The sequence below is a fragment of the Mus pahari genome, chromosome 13 (assembly GCF_900095145.1).
Source record: "Mus pahari chromosome 13, PAHARI_EIJ_v1.1, whole genome shotgun sequence".
Taxonomy (NCBI): domain Eukaryota; kingdom Metazoa; phylum Chordata; class Mammalia; order Rodentia; family Muridae; genus Mus; species Mus pahari.
Window position 1 is genome coordinate 1,417,198 of NC_034602.1, and position 20,845 is coordinate 1,438,042.

General features: G+C 35.6%; 1 protein-coding gene across 5 annotated transcripts in view; it reads right to left on the reverse strand.

The window, feature by feature from the left end:
* Ccdc88a (coiled-coil domain containing 88A) overlaps positions 1-20,845 on the reverse strand; it is a 134,317-nt gene that overhangs the window by 7,848 nt on the left and 105,624 nt on the right. For 3 of the 5 annotated variants that reach the window (XR_003845015.1, XM_021210605.2, XM_029545254.1), the window contains exons 20-29: positions 20,266-20,543; positions 19,911-20,054; positions 16,408-16,594; positions 12,247-12,392; positions 8,123-8,215; positions 7,794-8,008; positions 4,295-4,378; positions 3,102-3,305; positions 2,282-2,353; positions 531-611 (exon numbers count right to left, since the gene is read on the reverse strand). Coding sequence is in view for 4 of the 5 variants with exons in the window: in XM_021210605.2 (XP_021066264.1) it covers positions 531-611; positions 2,282-2,353; positions 3,102-3,305; positions 4,295-4,378; positions 7,794-8,008; positions 8,123-8,215; positions 12,247-12,392; positions 16,408-16,594; positions 19,911-20,054; positions 20,266-20,543 (1,504 nt within the window). In the remaining variant the exon portion in view is untranslated. The remainder of the gene's footprint in view (positions 1-530; positions 612-2,281; positions 2,354-3,101; positions 3,306-4,294; positions 4,379-7,793; positions 8,009-8,122; positions 8,216-12,246; positions 12,393-16,407; positions 16,595-19,910; positions 20,055-20,265; positions 20,544-20,845) is intronic. The other 2 variants (XM_021210606.2, XM_029545255.1) reach the window with 1 other exon arrangement.

Genomic DNA, 20,845 nt, shown 5'->3' on the forward strand with positions numbered 1-20,845 from the left:
ATACTTTTTATGTAAAATAAACACATACAATTGTTTCTGATATTAAAAAGAGGTACATATTTTGTTGATAAAGTAAACTAACAGCATTACTAAAATACAGGTAACACATGCAATATACATGCATTGTGAAAAAATTTAAGGACAACCATTTAGATGTCAAGCAGAAAACATCACTTAAAATAGGGACCTATGGATAGTTATATTTTATTTTTAATCTGTGAAAAGGAAGAACTGAAACCAAAATAACTGCTCCTGATTTTACATTTGTATACATTGAAATACATCTGTATCCCAATGTACAAGTGCAAGCATTCCAGAAACTATGATTCAAACATAGACGATTTGGATTTTGCACTTTATCACCAGATCATCCCATTTTCAACTTTTCCCTCTATGGTTCTGGAGCTAACTCCGGCAGGGCCTTGTTCATGCTAGAAGGTGCACTACCACTGAGCTGTACTCTATCTTTCTACTTGTAAACAATACTGGAAATCAGATGGAATACGTCAATAAATGTACCTACAGCATACCTTTGACTTCATGGAGTGAAGCATTATTATTGCTATTGCTAGTGGATGTTCTGCCACTATCAAGGCTGGCTGGTCTTGAAGCTAAATGGAAAAACCAGGAGACAGTATAATGAAACTTCCATCTGGGAGCATTGAACTTTACACTCTGGTCACAGAATGCTTTGAGGAAACAATCATGCATACTTTCTCAGCCTGGGCATCTCACAGATAGTGAATCATACATATCAGAAAGCAAAAACATTATTAGATAGTTTAGTAAGATACTTTGGAGCATGGCACCGCTGAAAAAAACAGCTGAAATTAAAATAGTGAGAAGGAGGAAGAAAGAGATCATATTTCCATCTGAATATGATTTCTAGAAGTGGATGCTCACCTAGTGTCCACCACATGCTATAGATTACAGAAGGAACCATAGCGTGTAGGAATGTGACCATCGTTTCTCCACTGTTAACATCACATACACATTATGATTATGATTATTATTTGATTTTTCGAGACAGGGTTTCTCCGTGAAGCCTTGGCTGTCCTGGAACTCATTCTGTAGACCAGGCTGGCCTTGAACTCAGAGATCCGCCTGCCTCTGCCTCCCAAGTGCTGGGATTAAAGGCGTGCGCCACCACTGCCCGGCCAGACATTATTTTTTAAATTAAATTTAAGGTTTAATTTTATGTGTATACATGTTTGCCTATGTGTATGTATGTATATGTACCATATTATTGCCTGATGCCCTCAAAATTCAGAAAAGGGCATTAGATCCTCTGGAAATGGAGTTGTAGATGGTTGTAAGCCACCATGTGGTGCTGAGAAATGAATTCGGTTCCTTTGCAAGAGCAGTAAATTAACTGCTGAGCCATCTCTCTAGTCCCTAGAATTCTGTATATTAAAGTATTTTTTAAAATTATAGTTATTACCATGTACCTGAATGCCTGTGCACCAGAGGACAACTCTGTGGAGTTTTCTCTCCATCCACATTGAATGGACTCTGTGGGCTGAACTCTGGTGGCTGAGCTTCCTTCCATGGCAAGTGCCTGTAGCTGCTGGGTCACTCTGTGGGCTTCCTTTTTTTTTTTTTTTTTTTAAATATTATGTGCCTATGTATGTGTTTGTGCATATGAAAGCAGTGAGTGTAGAGGTGAGAAGAGGGTGTCAGTTCCCCTGAATTTAGAGTTATAGGCAGTTTGTTAGATAATTAATATGGATGCTGGATACCTAACATGGGTCCTCTGCAAGAGCAGTCTGAACTCTTAAACTGCTGAGTTATCTATATTTAGCCTCATATGTCTTATTCTTCTCTGTACTATGGAAGCTATACAGCTAATGCCGCTCCATGATACTTCTTACTAATTAAGTTTTTTGTTTGTTTTTTTTTTAGCATGCTATTTTGTTACTAGTAATAATTTCATTTGGTAAAACATGATTTTTCAAATAGGAATTAAAAAACTAAAATATTCTATACTGTAGAAAGTTTGGTTTTTAGTATTCCTCCTTCATCAAAATAAAACCCAATGGTGAAATGCAACTATTAAAATTAACCTTTTTATGACAGTGGTAGCAAAAATTACCCCTGAAGATTATGTAGGCATACTTTGTAAACAACCTTGGTTAGAAGAGAATACTCAAATGAAACAATAATATTAAGAGTAAAAATTGCAGTATTAGTTTGGAAGAAATGAATGAAACAATACCACATTCATCTTAGCACTTCCATTCAGTATTTAATATATGCCATCTAAGTTACATTCATCGCTTACCATGAACTCTTGATCCCGTACTAGAGTCATCACTAATACCTTGTGGACTTATGTCTTCAAAGGATGTAGTATCTACATGAAATAGCAAAATGGATATAAATATATTTTGTACTAAAACAATTCATTATAAATAATTCTACAGAATATGGAAACTTTTTTAGTCACACACAGTACATCTTGATTTAATGTATTCATAGACTGAGACAGAAACTGGAACTAGAAAAAAATAGTAGTTCTGATGAAAGTTTAAGAAAACACTACAAGCAATGATATAATCTCCCCCACGACTCTGCAAAGCAAAGCAAAGCAAAGCAAAGCAAAGCAAAAACCATGTTGTTCTATGTAGCTCTCTCAAGTTGTGCTTTGGGTTTTGAGAAAGAAACATATCATTCCCTCCTCTTTTCCACTCCTTTTTTTTTTTTTTTTTCCCCTGACACAGGGTTTCTCTGTGTGGCCTTGGCTGTCCTAGGATGTACTCTGTAGATCAGGCTGGCCTCAAGCTCACAAAGATCTGCCTGCCTCTGCCTCTTAAACACTGGGATTAAAGATGTACGCCACCACCACCTGGCTTCTATTCCACTCTTTATCTGATATTCTTCATTTCATTTAAGTTCATAAGTTATTTATTACACAAGGAGGCCTAGAAAAGATTATGATTATTTACATAGTATCTTAAAACTTGACATTTTCTTAAACTCAAATTTATATCATGGCCTGATATTTCAGGTTATTTGGGGGAAAAAAAGCCACAAGGAAGTCAGATTAAAACTCCCATTGCCAATAGTTACACAGCACAGTGCAAACAGGAGACGGCCTATACCTTTATTATTAACCAACTGCTTGGATCGGAAGGCTGCAGAAGAGTTGACAGTTGAAAAGTTGATGGCTGTAGTAGAGAAGGCCATAGCTCCCAATTCTTTTCTCCTTTTACCCGTTGAAATATCATCAGGGACCTCCAAATTTTCAGTACTACCTGTCCACTGTCCTCCTGCTAGGACCATGGACTGCACCAGGTCATTCATGGCTGGGATGCAAATGAGAGCAAATGAATCAGCATGATTAATGGACTGGCTCTTATTTCTATTTTGTATTATAAATGATCTGGTTCTGTCTATGAATTAATGCAAATGGGCCCAAGACTGTAACTATAAGGCTACTTAAGTAATGACATGCATTCAGCTGAATGAAATGAGGCCAAAGGCTGATGGATAAATTTCAATACTCTTCCCACCCCACCCCTCAACCGCCTTTAAGAGACAGAAAGGAATTTTACTATGTACAATTGCCATGCTTTTGTGCTATGGTGTGAAATATCATTAGAAGCCTTCAAATGCAGCTTTGTGGTGACAAAAATGGAATGAAATAAGATGGAGAGCAACTTTACACAGTTTCATTATTGAAAACAAAAGAGTCCTTGGTCAGAGCAGGTTACTGAATAAAATCGTATTTAAAAAACAAGTAAATTTACCAATAAATAAAAACCTGAAAGAGATACTCAAAGTAACAATATATCATTACCCGTATCACTTCAAAAGAGAAAGCCAAGATTATTTATTACATAAAGAATGACAAACATTTTCAAGGGTTATAGGCCACTTTATTTATTTATTTATTATTTATTTATTTATTCATTTATTTAATTAGGTTCATTAAGGAAATAAGTTCCTATTTCTAAAGGGTTTGTTATATTTTTCCTTAAGTAAACTTCTTTGGGGAGAAAATCTGTATGGCATATAAAATTAAGTTTGTTTCTGCCAGTTTTAAGAAAGCACTAGACATTTACAAGTATACTGCATGTATTACTAAACATATGCATATATATGTATGAGCAGTATACATATAATGCAAATTCAATGCCTTCTTTGAAAAAATATTCTTCCAGCTCCTCATATTAAAGGAAGACTGCACTTTGCAAAATAGGAAATTAGTACAGTCCACAGAAAGTTAGTGAGAAATTAGTGATGGAAGCCAGTGTAGTCATTGGAAAGAAGCTGAGCTGTCATAAAGTCTTACACATGGAACGACGGTAGCAGGCCTTCATTTTGTCTTTATCCTTCGGTCTGTTCCTCAAAAAGGGCAGTCTTTTCAGTGCAACCACTTTAATGTCAGAGCATGAGGAAAAACAGAAACAGGGAAATGAAAGAAAAAAGGGAGAAGAACAGATGGGAGTTAAATGTTGAAATTAAGGACAGGAATGAATGTTGGTCTCAGCTATGTATGCTACATTAACGGCTAATACCCTCATGCTGCTGAAGGCAGTGAAACAGGAAGCATGCACCCTGGTACTGTAAATACTTGGAAAGCACTGAAGACAATGATGAGGAACATGTATTCTGAGAGCACTGGCTACAGTCAGTCCTATAAAAACAGGAACTGATTACAATTACTTAGGGTGAAACCAAATTCCCTAGTTAAATTGTAAAAGTAAACTTTTAAAATTAGGCTATGGGTGGTTTATTCTATAAGGGATGAGTCCTACAAGGTTCACAGGCCATCTTTTTGTTTTGTTTTATATTTAAACATTTTAAGTTAAAGGCCTTCTTTTAAAAAAAGTTAGGAAAATCCATATCCCACTGGAGAATTTTATTAATTATATATGTGTATATCTGTATCTATATTTACATATTGGCAATATATCAACCAAAAATTATGGTGGATATTTAAAGCAAAATAAACTAAAAAAAAAAACCCTTAAATTTTTTGTTAGTTTCCTAATGTTCATTAAGGAAACACTGATTTAAACTAGAATCTAGTGCATTGTTTAGCAGCACTGTGGAAGTACACATTCTTTCAACAAGTCTTCCTAAAGATTAAACAGCAGGTATATTAGGCTCATTTTCCAAAAAGTTGATTTAGAGGAGGAAAAGAGAATAGTTTGACATCAGCAGTAAGTGTTAGCACTAAGTTCTGAGAAAGCTAACAAAAAATGAACCCCAAAGAAAGCAAAATGGAGCATAACATTTAAAGATGTTTGGGGCTAGGAGAGATGGCTCAGCAGTTCTGAACACTGGCTGTTTTAGAGGACCCAAGTTTAATTCCAAGCACCCACACGGCAGCTCACAACTGTCTGTAGTTCTAGTCCCAGGGTGTCCAATGCCCTCTTCTGGCTTAGGAGGGCACCAAGCATGCATGTGATACAAGACATAAGGACAGGCAAAACATTTATGTATATAAAATAACATACTAATAAACAAATTTAAAAGGGCACATATTTTGAAGTGCCCATAGGGTGGGTGGGTGGGTGGGTTTATGTTAAAAAAAAATGAAGCACTCTACAAATTTTTTTTTTTGTGAATTAAAGGATTATTACTCAAGTACAGGAATCATTAGATCAAAAAACTAAGCTTTATCTTATTATGACTTAACATAAAAATTCACTCATTTAGGCAAACAACATGAAAACATACACAACCTTAACAACTATGTTCTTTCTCAGAAAGTTGTCATCAGCATGTAAATAATCAATGCCTTTTTTTCCTTTTTTTTTTTTTTGATAAACTGGTAAGTATCTACTGGAAGATGTGCAAGCTAAAATAGCTTTTCACTTTTTGAGTTCTGTAAGGAAGAGTCATGACTCATTTAAGCTTTTTAATTTGACATATCTTTTCATGCTTGGTAAACACAGCTCTTCTCAATGACAAAACAGGAATGAATCAAAACAATGTAAAATGGACACTGAGCTAAAACAAAGCTGAATGGTTACAACATGCACATGTCATATGTAGATACTTTTCTTTTTTTTCCTTTTTCTGTTTTCAGCTGTTTTTCAAAGACTGCTTTACTGACATGACAGACAGACATTCTTCCAAAATGGGCAGAAAAATTTTTTTTTAAAAATTGCCAGGAATGTGATTCTTCTCATGGCAATTATGTTTGGAGACATATAATGTTCTTTTCCCAAAGCATACTTAGATCAAGGCAATATTAGTATTGTTGAGTTTTGTGTTTATTTAAAAACAAAATCTAAAGTTAAACAACTGTAGGAAAGGAGAATATTGTTTTCTTCTGATTTTTATCCTGAATGTTCCAGGATGGGGTAAGAAAGAATGACTTACACTTTAGACAGACAGAATGACATAAAAAAATAAGACTGTATATGTATGTGTGTGTGTCTAAACTATATTCCTGTAAGTTAAAATAATTAAGGATACACTTTACATTTTTTAATAGGATGACAGACCGTGTTTAAAGGTAGAAGATACAAATGACTTATTAGCCACCTGTAAAGGAAAACTTGATGATCTTTCCACATCAGTATTTATCAACTAGGTGGACACAAAGCTAGATGGAAAAAGATCCTATATAACAATCATCCTATGTGAAGCTAAAGAATTATACTGTTTCAAGAGACTATTATGTATATTGTATATGCATCTGTACTTTTTGTACTTATTGACTATCTAGGCTGCTAACTGTTCTGTGAAAAATATGCTACAGGTGCAAACACTACCTCCTTGAGAGATAACTCATTCGAGGCCATACATTGTACCAATTTTTTGAGTATTCTGAGAGCCACATAGACAGGCAACCCCTAAGGGAAGCACAGGCTGCTTTGCTTACTTTTTATTTCAAAAGAATAGTGGAGTTTGTTTGTTACAAAGAGGGTTTTATGTAGCCAGCTGGCCTTGAACTTTCCCCAACACTGACATTACAGGTATGCATCACCATATCTGGCTACATGTATGTCTTTAAAACTTAGTGACACTGATCAAACTGATCAAAGTTTATAGTTTTTCAAGTACTTTATGAGAACACAAATAACCAACTTTGTAGACATCTTCAAAAGCTTAGTAATGAATTGTTTTCTCTTTTTCTTAAAGTATATACTTTTTCAGGCTCTTACTTTAGTCTTTCTATTTAGCTAAAACACATACTAGCAAGTGAACTATAAATTATAGTAAGTCTAGAAATTGTATCAGGCACATTTTGTGGGACTTCTAAGTCTAATAAAAACTAAATCTTAAGTTTATATATTTACATTTCCCTATCTTTATTTCATTTTAACCAAAACTTCAGCAAGTATCCCTCAATAATTTTTGAGACTTCAGTTATCTTTAAATAATTTTGTAATATCTCTTCAAATTAGTATTTATTTTTTTACTTCCCTAAGATAACTTTGTTCCAATTTTATGCTATAAAAGAATATGAGCAAAAAGCTCACTGTAAAATACCTTATTTTGAGTAAGTTATAGTATTAATGAAATGAAATCTTATTTCTTATCCTTATAATTAATTATGCTGTGAAGGGTAAATACATGAAATACTTGCCTATTTTAACAGCACATTTTAGGAGAAGATGTAGCAAAACTCTTAATTGAATGTTCTTTTTACAATAGTTTACCTTACTAGCACAATGATTCTTATCTCTACCTATACACTATTGTTGTCTGCAATTAATTTTATGAACATAAACTTAAAACAAAATATCATTGATCAAACTAAGACTACTAGAAATTGTCTTTTAAAAGAGCAATCTAAATCAATAATCTGTTTAAAGCACTTAAGCACTCACTGCTGCTCTTCTTGGTTCCCAGGGCTTGGCCATCTTCTAAAGAGTTTGATCCTACTGAAGAGCTGTCTTGACTGTCTTGATGGGGCAGCTGAAGAAACCCTTCACTGGAGTCTGAGCGGGTGGGTGTTAGGGTTAGAGATTTCTGACGTTCCCGGTTAATATCTTTCTTGGACTTTATCAATTTTCTCATTTTTAGAGTAATCCAGTTGCCTCTCCTAATAGAATTAGAAGATTCTTAGTCTAAAGTTCAACAATAATCCTCATAAAATTAATGATATTACAAATAACATTTTCTTTAAAACAGATCCTTAAAATTCGATTAGTGGTACCTTCTAGGAGGAGATGGGTCATAAAATTTGTATTGATCCATAATTTTCTCTTCTAATTTCTCTTTCTGTCGTCTCAATTCATTTAATTTATCACTATAAAAATGGAAATTATATTTTAGAATATGCGTAGTACTTTATCCAATGACTTTATGACCATTACTTTACTTCCCAGAACATAAACAAATACAGAAACCATTACTGATAAATAAGAACTAATTAAGAAGTAACAGTAATTTCTTCCATATTTCTCCTTTAAATGTACTTAAATAATAGCAATGGCCCACATAAACTTATGTGTTTGAATGCTCAGCCCACAGGGAGTGGCTCTATTAGAAGGTGTGGCCTTGCTGAAGTAGGAGTGGCCTTATTGGAGAAAGTGTGTGGGAGCAGGCTTTGAGGTCACATATGCTAAAGCTGCACCCAGTGTGGTTGAAAATCTCCTTCTGCTGCTTGCATCTCAAGATGTGGAGCTCTCAACTTCTCCGGCACCATGTCTGCCTATAAGCCACCATGCTTCCTGCCATGATGATAATGGATTGAACCTCTGAAATTGTAAGCCAGCCCTAATTAAATGTTTTCTTTTATAACAGTTGCTGTGGTCATGGTGTTTCTTTACAGCAATAAAACCCCAATTAAGGCACTTACAAAGATTTAGTTCTGACATCCCTCTATAAATGGATGAATATATTGTATTATCCACATTCTATATTCATTTCATGTTCTTAGTAGTATTTATTGCATACATAAACATCATAGATTATAGTACAAGGTCTTTTAAAAAGCTTTCAATGCCAAAAATACTATTTACACAACAATTAATTAATGTTCACTTATAATGAGGAAGACATGGAGCTTATACAGCAATGTAGAGTTAGGTTGCTTCGCTTGTAATATAGTAGGAAAGAGAACATATGCACAAAAGTGACTATTACATACCAAAACAACAAAAATAATCAAATAAAGTACTAAGGAAATATAGCAGGTACCTATAAAGGAGAAAATATTTCTATATTAAACATCAAAAAATCTTCTTGAAGACAAAGGCTATATTATTCTAGGCTATATTAATAGGCTATATTCATGCCTATAATCATAGCACTCAGGAAGTAGAGCAAGAGGATTACCCAGACATTTGCAGCCAGGCTGATGTACATAATGAGTTCTAGGTCAGCTAAGGTTACACAATACCCTTGTCTTAAAACAATGGGGGATAGTGGGGAGAAGAATAAAAGGGCTGTATTACAGGGCTGATGAAATGGTTCAGAAGGTAAAAGTAAAAGTCCTTTCTATCTGGCCTTGAGTCTGTCAATCAAATTTGAGTTTGATTACTGGAACCCACACAGTAGAAGGAGAAAACTCGCTCAAGTTGTCTTCTGACTTCCAAATACATGCTATAGTGAGTGCATGCCCATACACTACACATGAAATACAAAATTAAAAGATGTGAAAATTAAAAATTTAAAAGGTTATATATTACATAGGATGAAACAGACAAGAAGTTTAAATCTGAATGTAGGCAAAGGGGAGCAGTCAGGGAGCATTAGGTTTATATTTTCCTCAGTAGGAAATAAGATGCTTTAAATTCTATTACAATGTGATATTATGGGCCAACATCATCACTCAGGCGACAGAGTGGGCAGATCTCTGTGAGTTTAAGGCCAGCTAGCATTACACAGTAAGACCCTGTTTCAAACTAAACCAAACAACAACAAAACACTAAAACCTAAAATAGAACAGAATCAACCAAACAAAACCATAAAGTGATATGAAATCTTTGGCAAATGGAATAGGATATATCCTAAAGGTTAGGGATAAAGAGAACATTTATGAGGCCAGTAGAGTTGGTAGGTGAGGTAGAGTCTACAGAAGATGCTCTATGAACAGATGCTGCTTAAAAGTTAGAGAGTTAATGTCTGGAATTGGCATTTATGGAAGTCTGATAGTTGAGAAGCTAATGGTGAGACCACAGAGGACCATAGCTCCCAGTACTATTCTCCTTTTATCTGATGAACTCTCATTACAAACCACTAAGTTTAGAATTTGTGTTTGCTGTCACTCCTTCCAGAACCACAACATAGACATTTAGCTAGAAATGCCTTGACATTTAAAGTGGTTATTTGTAGCTTAAGTTCAATAAGTTAAAACAGAGAATATCTGAATGCCAACCATATAGACCAAAAATCACTGAACTCTGGAAATGAACTGATGGTGAAAGTTAAGACTAAGACAAGAAGGCTTTCCTCTGCCCAAGGCACAGGAAATTTAAGTATCAAAAAATGTTACATTTGCTTGGGATTTCTTAACTTAAAATATCTTCTTATGGCAGAATGAAGGAATATATATCACTTAAAAGACTGGAAATGTAGGACAAATTGGCTGTTTACAAGTGAGATTTCTTTGCAAATTTGCATTTATCTTAAAAGTTCATGTGAAAAAGACAAAAAAAAGAAAAAGTTCATGTGAACACTTTGTTCCATGAAACAATTGTATATTAATATAGATGTTTCACCACTCTAAACTCAGCAATAATTTAGTGCTTTAGAAAAACATTGTATGCATCCTGCTTTCACATGCTGTCTTGCATCAAGCTCAAAAAGGCATTTAATCCTTAAAATAACCCTGGCAGCAGCAGATAGCTCTTCTTTATAGAAGGTACTGCCAATGATAGAGAAATAAAGTGCCTTGGCGTGTATCCTGTGAGCTGAGGACTAAGTTAGGAGGCTCAATTTTAACATCTGGGTATTTGTGTTGTATCAGAGAACTTCTTACCTTATTGGGTTAAAGAAAGGGAAGAATTCTGTAAAGGTAAATCATAGCATGACAGAAAGACTACCCACTGAGCTGCTGACCCTTTTTAGATTCTCTCTCTGTACAACTTATCAATAAGCCAGACAATTTTTCTATCATATCTCTCTTGTAATTTGGTCTCAGTTCCATTTTATAGCATAGAAAAAGTTTGTAAACTGCCTCTTTATGGTTAAGCCACTTCTTTATTGCTTCAGTTTCTTTTACTTGGTTCTATAAAGAATAATTTTTAGGTCTTATACCATAATACATGCTCACCACATCTCCATGTTTCTGAATTGGTGCTTTCCTGGCCCAGTGTACTACCTCAAACCAGTTCCCACAGCACTTTGAAGCCTCAGCTTACTCAAGTCTCATCTTTGAAAAATTCATTTTGCATCTCCGAGACAGATAACCTAGTATTTTCTATATTCTATAGCCCTTAAGATATCTCTCTCATTATAGAATCATTATACTTAAATATATACATTTCTGACTTTTTGCTTTATATTAGATGGGGCCTTTTTATTTTTTGAGGTAGGGTTTGAAGTAGACCAGGCTGATCTTGATTCCCAGTGTAGCCAATCATGACCTAGACCTGCTGACCCTTTTGACTATTACAAGAGTGGTGGGGTGGTATAAGGAAAAGGCTTATGAGATTTCTCTCTTGTTCATATTGGACTTGAACTTTTAAATTCAAGCAGAATGTTTACAGTATAAGAAAGTTGAAAATTCTTCTCAAAGCAGCATATCCTTCCTTTGATGGCAGACCACTAAAGGTCTCATGCTCACTCCTAAGAAAGGCCTGTTCCAGTCAGCTCTTCCCTACTGTGGTAGGGTCCTCAGCCAGCTGAAAACTGGTATCTGGTGATGTGAAGGAGCAAATTTCTCAACTGGCAAAAAATCAGCATGGTCCCGGGGGTCTCATATGGTGTTGTATACTTACGCATGTCTTGTGACTGGTAATAGAATCTTGAGAATCTTTAGATCTCCCTGAGAAAGACGTTGCTGTTTTACAATAGTTTGAGAAGAACAGAAATTATAAGGGTGCTAAATTCCATCTAATTGTGTAGAGCTCCAGATTCACTAACTGGTTTATTACTGTAAGATTAAGTAGGTCCTCCTTCCCAAGTGGAAATACAAGTTGTATACAGTCCACTATAGCACCATAAATTTGTCTTGTGCACTCAAGCAGTAAGATAATTTTAAATAAGAAAATACATACTGAAATAGTGATGCAAGAACATCAAGAAAAGTGAGCATGAATTTTTTTCTGCCACTAGGTATAGCAGTAACATCAATGTATAATACTTAAGAATACAAAATTATTTGGTACCTACATGTACTGTCTTTGTTCAACATGAAAGAGATCCTTGCTTTCCATATTTTGCTCCAGCAGTGTTCTGTTCTGTAGCATTAGTGTCTGGATCTGATCAAGTAAATGTCGATTTTCTTCTTCTAAATTTCCTTTAAGTTGGCTGAGCAACTGTTTAGATACAAAGTTTATTTTTGAAGACAGATTTCCATTTTATACAAATCATCTGAAACATCTAAAGCATTATTTATACTTATATACAACATACAGTATTTAAGGAAGAGTGACTTGATCATGTTTAACAATGACACTATGCTAAACTACTTGTTATAAACATGTATTTTTAAAATTTATTTATTTTATGTATATGAGTACACTCTAGTTGTCTTCAGACACCCCAGAAGAGGGCATCAGATCCCATTACAGATGGTTGTGAGTCACCATGTGGTTGCTGGGAATTGAACTTAGGACCTCTGCAAGAACAGTGCTCTTAATCTGAGCCATCTGTCCAGCCCATAAACATGTGTCTTAATTCTTACAAATATTGGGTCAAATATATATAGTTCCAAAATCAGTGTTTTCTATCTTCAGATCTGTTGAAAAGCTACATTCAAATCTTCTATTTAAATGGCTAAGAAATAAATGCTTAACATGTTAGTTAAAGCTCAAATCTATACAATGAGCATAGCTCCTATCCTGTCAATATTGCTCCAAGGATTAAATAACTTAGGTAAAGAACCTGGTTGTAACACTGTAGTTAATACAGTTCAAACTTCTCCCAAGCAATGTTTTCAAGTAAGCTTAAAAGTTTGTGAATAGTTTGGGTTGGCTTGATCAAGGAGAGTAAAATAATTTCATCAATGATTGGTACTGTGGTGATCTGAATAAGAGTGGCCCCAATAGGCCCATAGGGAGTGGCAATTATTAGCAAGTCTGGCCTTGTTGAAGGAAGTGTGTCACCAGAGGTAGGCCTTGTGGTCTCAGAAGCTCAGCCAATGTGTTTATGCCTACTTTCCACTGCCTGTATATCTGATGCAGAACTCTCAGCTACCTCTCCAGCACCATGCTATCTGCATGGTGACATGATTCCCATCATGTCGATAATGGACTAAACCACTGAATTGTAACCCATCCCCAATTAAATGCTGGTCACAATGTCTCTTTACAGCAATAAAACTCTTAACTAAGACAGGTATTAACAGTTAATTTAAGCATTTTGTAAAAAGTCAGCAGAAATTTGAGATACACCAATTTGATTTGTTATGACAAAGTTTACAAAACTCAAAGGAAATATTGTAAAAAGTTCTCATTTCTTTTAGATTACATTTATGACTCTCCACATTAGGATTCAACAGATCTAGAACAAAGCCTAGAGATCTGTATTAGAAGCAACAATAACAAACAAGTAACACAAGTCTCAAATAACTACTATGTTCCCTACCTTCTACAGGGGAAAAGTAAATATTTAAAACGTTCTCAAAAGGTACTAGGAAGAATGGTACTTATGAATATACAGAAACATGTAGTTGCAACATGTACTGGCTAGTTTTGTGTCAACTTGACACAGCTGGCGTTATCATAGAGAAAGGAGCTTTAGTTGAGGAAATGCCTACATGAGATCCAGTTGTAAGGCATTTTCTCAATTAGTGATCAAGGGGGAAAGGCCCCTTGTGGGTGGGACCATCCCTGGGCTGGTAGTTTTGGGTTCTATAAGAGAGCAAGCTGAGCAAGCTAGGGGAAGCAAGCCAGTAAAAAACATCTCTCTATGGCCTCTGCATCAGCTCCTGCTCCCTGACCTGCTTCAGTTCCAGTCCTGCATCCTTTGGTGATCAACAGCAGTATGGAAATGTAAGCCAAATAAATCCTTTCCTCCCCAACTTTCTTCTTGGTCATGATGTTGTGCAGGAATAGAAACCCTGACTAAGACACAACAACTGTCAATACTGTATCTTGTTTTGTCTATTTACAGTTATAAAATTAAAACATGGTAGACTTCTCAAAAAACTTCATTTTTTTCCTATCTAAAGCTTTGCTTTGTTTTTGAGACAGGGATTCAGGTAGCTCCAGACCTGGCATTGTGTGTATTTTCACTCAGTATACGTGGGCCTGCTAGAAGATGGGAAATTATGAGCAACAAGGGAGAGAGAAGATGGGAAATTATGAGCAACAAAGGAGAGAGAGAGTACACAAGAAGACCACAGACCAAACTGCCTTACAAGTCTCTTCCACCGAAAGACTCAGAAGGGAACCCTTGGGCTTCATTTTCCGTGGTGTATCAGGACCTTCTTGGCCTAACCACACACTTTTGAGCCAAAAGAAACAGTTACTACCCATTACCACTGTTATTTATCCTTACGGTGACAAAAGATACATAGTCAGAAAAGAGAAAAAAAATTTAAATATACACATAATTCAGTCAACAGGTAATGTGTTTAGGTAACTAGTGCTAATGCTAAGAAACAGAGCATTAACTGTACTTCAGAAACACTTTTGCCCTGCCTCTAGTTCCCACCCCCCTACCAAGATTACCTCTCAGTACTATCCTCTTACGATAGGTTAGTGTCTCTATCCTCTCCAAATCTTATTATATGATTTCACATCTAATCAAGTGCTAATATTTGATTCAAATTGTGACAATCAGCCAGCATGCTCTCTAATCTTTGCTGAGTAGCCTTCTAGATCATCAGTGATAAGTGTTAACTTACCAAATTCACTTCAGCTGTCTCATTTCTTAGAACTCCTAGTTCAATTTTACCAGTCCTAAGAAATTGGTCTGACTAAACCAATATTTCAACCTCAGGCTCTCTGAAGGTTCACTTTTTTTTTTTTTTTTTTTAAAGATTTATTTATTTATTATATATAAGTAAACTGTAGCTGTCTTCAGACACTCCAGAAGAGGGCGTCAGATCTTGTTACAGATGGCTATGAGCCACCATGTGGTTGCTGGGATTTGAACTCAGGACCATCGGAAGAGCAGTCAGGTGCTCTTACCCACTGAGCCATCTCACCAGCCCAAAGGTTCACTTTTGATGACTCTCAGAGATAGGGATTTTTCTGTTTTTCCAAATCGAATCAGTTTTCCCGGTAGAAATCAACTTGCTTGCAGTGTATCCTGTGCTCTTGCAGAGCTACCAGTAAACAATCCCTTATAACCACTGCCCACCCTTGCCCAAAAGGAAAAGGAAGTAAACACTAGAAAATTCTCAGAAAAACAGGAAGAATGGCTATTTATTCTGAATTTATATAAGTGACCATCTCCACTCAGCAACTATCAACATTGCTAAATTAATACTATGTGGCAGATTTGTAGAAAAATGGGGGCTGGAGAGATGGCACAACAGAGTCCAGGTTTGATTTCTAATACTCAACTGGTGGCTCACAACTATCAGGCAATTTGATGTCTTTTGGCTTCTGCAGTCACCACACATAAGACAAAACTCCCATACACATAAAATAATAAAAGAAAAACTGCACTTAAATCTCTTTTCTTTCTCCACCCTCTAGCAATGACCTTTCTGCTCCAAATCAAGTCAGTGTGAAGGAGGGTCAGAGAAAAGAATAGCAAAGCAGAGAAACCACAAGGTAAGGAGGCCTCCTATAGCCAACTACTAAACAAGAATAAGATTTTCTTTTAATAAAGGTATCTTGATTTTCAGTATGCAATTCTTTGAGTTCTTGAGTCTGGAAATATGCCCCCCACCTTTTTTTTTTTTTTTTTTTTACAGTTTTACCCAATTGTTTTGCTTTTTCATAAGGACTTGATTTAGTATCATGTTCCTTACTCTATCTTTATAGAAAAATCCTAACTATATAAATATGTTTAGACTTTTACAAATCATAGCTACAATGAATGCCATGAACCTTCTGAGATCTGTTGAGTATTTAAGTATATATGCTTACAAACTAATGTTCCATCCTACTCATTTATAATTTCATGCTACAAGCTCAAAAACAGTTTTCAATAAAAAAAAAACACATCTGGATATATAAATTTAAATGACTAATGAGAAATGATGAAATAAATAGTTTTTATTAATTACTTGTGACTTTTAATCATGTGTGGCCAATTCTTTCACATACACCAGTAAGTCTATACACTAAGGCTGCCACTATGATATGAATCATTACTTTTTAGGCATGTCTTGACCTAAAGGAAGAGACAATGATTAAGTTTGTTGATACTCACCTCACACTGGTTATTTAACTTGGTAGATGTGATATCTAGTTGCTGATACTGCTCCTTTAGCTTTGAAAATTCAGCTTCTAATCTTGTTTGTTCCAATTTAGAATTATTTAGAACACTTTTCAAATTTTTATGGTCCATTTGTAAAATTTCAGTTTCTTTTAAAAGCTGACTATATGTATAATTTAACCTACAATTAGAAATCATTAAGAAATATTTTAAGTTCTCACAACGTGAAAATTCTGTTAATATCATTCAGACATATTTGCCAGTCTCTGATCAATAATCAGTTTTTCTACAAAAATCATTTAATTAAAAGGAAAAAGAAAAAAAAGCCCAACCAATTAAATTATGATTTCATGGTGTGGTGGTTTGGTCCAGGGAGAGTGGCACTATTAGGAGGTGTGGTCTTGTTGGAGTAGGTGTGTCACTGTGGGTGTGGGCTTTGAGACCCTCTTTCTAGCTACCAGGAAGACAGTCCGCTCCTGCCTTCCTTTTGATGAAGATGTGGAACTCTTAGCTCCTTCTCAAGCTGCCATGTTCCTGCCTTGATAATGGATTGAACCTCTGAACGTGTAAGCCAGCTCCAATCAAATGTTGTCCTTTATAAGAGTTGCCTTGGTCATGGTGTTTCTTCACAGAAATGAAAACCCTAACTAAGACACATGGAAATTTCACATTCTAAATTAAATATAAAGAAAGATCAGATTAAGTGACTCAATCAACCTGGTATTAAGTACTACACCAATGTGCTGCTAAAACTTGAGAAACATGGGCATTAGCCAAATTATACATATGTAACTTTTGCAGCTGTTGTAAATTATTATCACTCGGTAAACATCAAACTATAGCTATTTCTCTTTCTTACAGCTTACTTTCAAAACAAGCCTTAACTGATCTTCAAGGACAGAGACTGACTTTTTTTTTTAAAAGCCAGAGAGAAAATAGGCCATGATAGGCCACATGCATTCCCTGTAGCAGGCTACTTTCCCCACCCTACTAACTTCAAAATATTGAATTTTTTAGTTTAGGAGCTATCATGCTACAGATAGTTGGCTGGATCTGGCCCATTAAACCGGATGTAATCTGCCAAGCTTATATTGTTAAGATTAGGAGCCCACAAAGGAACACAGTAAACAAATCTAACTCTTGTCTAGGTGGTCTTTGCTACAATACCTAACATAGTTCATTCAACTGATTCTTCAAAAAATTCAACTCAACTTACAAAATTCTGAGCAATCAAATCTTTTGAAAAAACAAAAACAGTAAAAAAATGGAAAACTCCCTCATATATCTGGCAAATGTACTACCAAAAGGTAAAAATCCATAAACAAAAAAGCAGTACCACTCATATAGCTACCTAGTATATATTAACAGCTACGACAATAAAAAAATTCTCAGCCGGGCGTGGTGGCACACGCCTTTAATCCCAGCACTTAAGAGGCAGAGGCAGGCGGATTTCTGAGTTCAAGGCCAGCCTGGTCTACAAAGTGAGTTCCAGGACAGCCAGGGCTATACAGAGAAGCTCTATCTCGAAAAAAACAAAAACAAAAACAGCAACAACAAAAAACTCTCATTGATTACTTCAAACGAAATGGGTATCAGAGAGAGATCTGGAATCTTCTAATTTATCACAAATGCTAAAATGAGTTAGTGAGATGGCTGTCAGTAAAGCGAGCCAATCAATGACCTGGTTTTGACTTGAGAGATCTTGCTTCAATAAGTTAGGTGGAAGAGTATTAAAGTATGATTTTCAATATCAACTTTGGACCTCTACATGCACTCCCACATATTTGTCTCACTCATGCAAACATGAACACCACATGCACATACAACATGCACACCACACTCTCGAGGCACTCTTGCAAACATGTGTGTGCGTGCGAAATGGAGAAAATGAAGTGCAGGCTAAGACATTCGATGTCAACCTCTTACTTCCATGTTCACACACATTTGCACACAAACATGTAAATGCCTATATCCTCACATAAACACCCAAACCAAAAACCTCCTAAAACATAAGTGTTAAAATAAGTTCTCTATTTTTTAAAAAAGATTTATTTATTATTATTTATTATTATATGTAAGTGCATTGTAGCTATCTTCGGACACACAAGAAAAGGGCATCAGATGTCATTATGGATGGTTGTGAGCCACCATGTGGTTGCTGGGATTTGAACTCAGGGCCTTCGGAAGAGCAGTCAGTGCTCTTAACTGCTGAGCCATCTCTCCAGCCCAAGTTCTCTATTTTTAAAAATACTGTCCTTTAAAACAAGAGTGCCAAATTAATGAAGTGAACAGAAGAGGCCAAGTCAACATAATCTAAGAAAGAGATTTTGGTATTATCTGTAATTAAACAGGCAACTTAGAGTTATCAGTCTTCAGATAAAACCATATGTGCACGTGTGCATATATGTGTAAACAGTTCTTGCTTTTTAACTTTAGGAAGTTTTACTTACTAAAACTTTTTCTTGTCATAGGAAATGGTCATTAGTAAATAAATGCTGGACAAGAACAGACCAGAGACACAGAAAACCCATTCCAAGTCTGTGACATTATTTTGGTCAAAACGTACTAGATTTAATTCATTTTGGCCAAGTTGTTCTTCTGGAGGCTCCATAGAAATGTACAGTTTGATGCCTGGGAAGTCCAACTGAAGTCCATGAACTATTCTAGCCATTTTTAAAATGCCATCAATGGTCAGCTACAAGATGAGTCCTTTATAATAAATATCTTCTCCAAAGTTTGGTATGTAATAAAATAACCCTTCCTTTCTGTTCTATAATTTGTCACAATATGGTTTTCTTTTTTTAAAGATTTATTTATTTATTTATTTATTTATTTATTTATTTATTTATTATATGTGTTTACACTGTAGCTGTCTTCAGACACTCCAGAAGAGGGCATCAGATTTTTCTTACGGATGGTTGTGAGCCACCATGTGGTTGCTGGGATTTGGACTCAGGACCTTTGGAAGAGAAGTCGGTGCTCTTAACTGCTGAGCCATCTCACCAGCCCACAATATGGTTTTCAAGTGCTTGTACTGTCCATGTAGCATCCTCATTATAAACCATAGCTTATTTTAGCAAAGTATTGTGCTTATTGAATTCAACATCTTTAGAACAGAATATCTAGTTATAATAACTTTAGAAAACTAAATTCAAAACTTCAAAGTATCAAGATGAAGATGGCTCTAGTGACTTAGGGCCTTTTAGAAAAGAAATGGGCAAGATAATTAAAAAGTTGAGTTGTGTATACGTGCACCTATACACATGAACATGCATATACTGGGCTGCAAAGATGGCCAGTCAATGAAATGTCTGCTCCTAAAAAACAAAACAGCATAAGAGTAATTCCCTGGTAAGTCTAAACTGTGAATGCACGCACGCACACACGCACGCACGCACGCACACACGCACACACACACGCACGCACACGCACGCACACACACGCGCACACACACAAATAAGGCATGAAAAGTTAAATACATGAATACAAATCATTACCTATCATTTTCACCACAAAGCTTCTTGTACTCTGAAGCTACCACTTCGTGGTTTTTGCTTTCAAGCAGCATTTTTTCCTGTTCCATTTTGATCATTTTTTCCAAATCTTCCAATTGTCCTTTCTGTTTTAATAACTGATTGTAACTGGGAGGGAGAAGGAGTTAGGTATTTGGTTTGTAATAGTTCTAACAAAGAAAATGTTTTAGAAAAGAAACGAGTGATTTCTTAACAAATATCAAATGTAAATTCATATAAATTCCTTCTATAAATTATCTCTTAGATGGGTCTAATATATAAAATTTATTATTCTACCCAAAGAAAATTTGTTTTAAATTAACTCAGTAAGATAAGTTACCGGTCTTCAAGTTCTTTATGTTCCACTTCAAGATTTTTGTGAGCAGACTTTAGGGTGCCATGTTTGGAGATCAGAGATTCATACTCTGAAGCTTGCCGTTCATGAAGAAGTTCCAGCTTTTCATGATCTTTTATCAGAGCGTCATACAGAGATTTCAAGTCTTCTCGTTCTTTCATTATAGATTCATTTTCATTTTCTAAGGAAGACTGCTGGATTAGAAGCTGTGCATTCTGGTTCATAAGTGAAGTACTTTGTGAATTAAGGGTAGAATTTTCAACCTGTAAGAATGTGTCCATTATTAACAGGCTTAGGGAAAGTTGCCAGAGATGGTGGTACATTTCTTTAATCCCAGTATTTAAAAGGAAGAGGCAGGCATTCAAATTACTAAGTGAGCTTGTGAGAGTGAGCGAAAAAGAGAGTTCATGTCTGTGATGGCATGAGTGTGGAAGCCAGAGGACAACTGTAGGATTTACTTCCATGCTTGTACTATATAGACTGCAAGGACTGAATTCCAGTCACCAGGCTTAGCAGCAAGCATCCTTGACTGCTGACTGTCATCTTGCTAGACCTATTTTTTTTT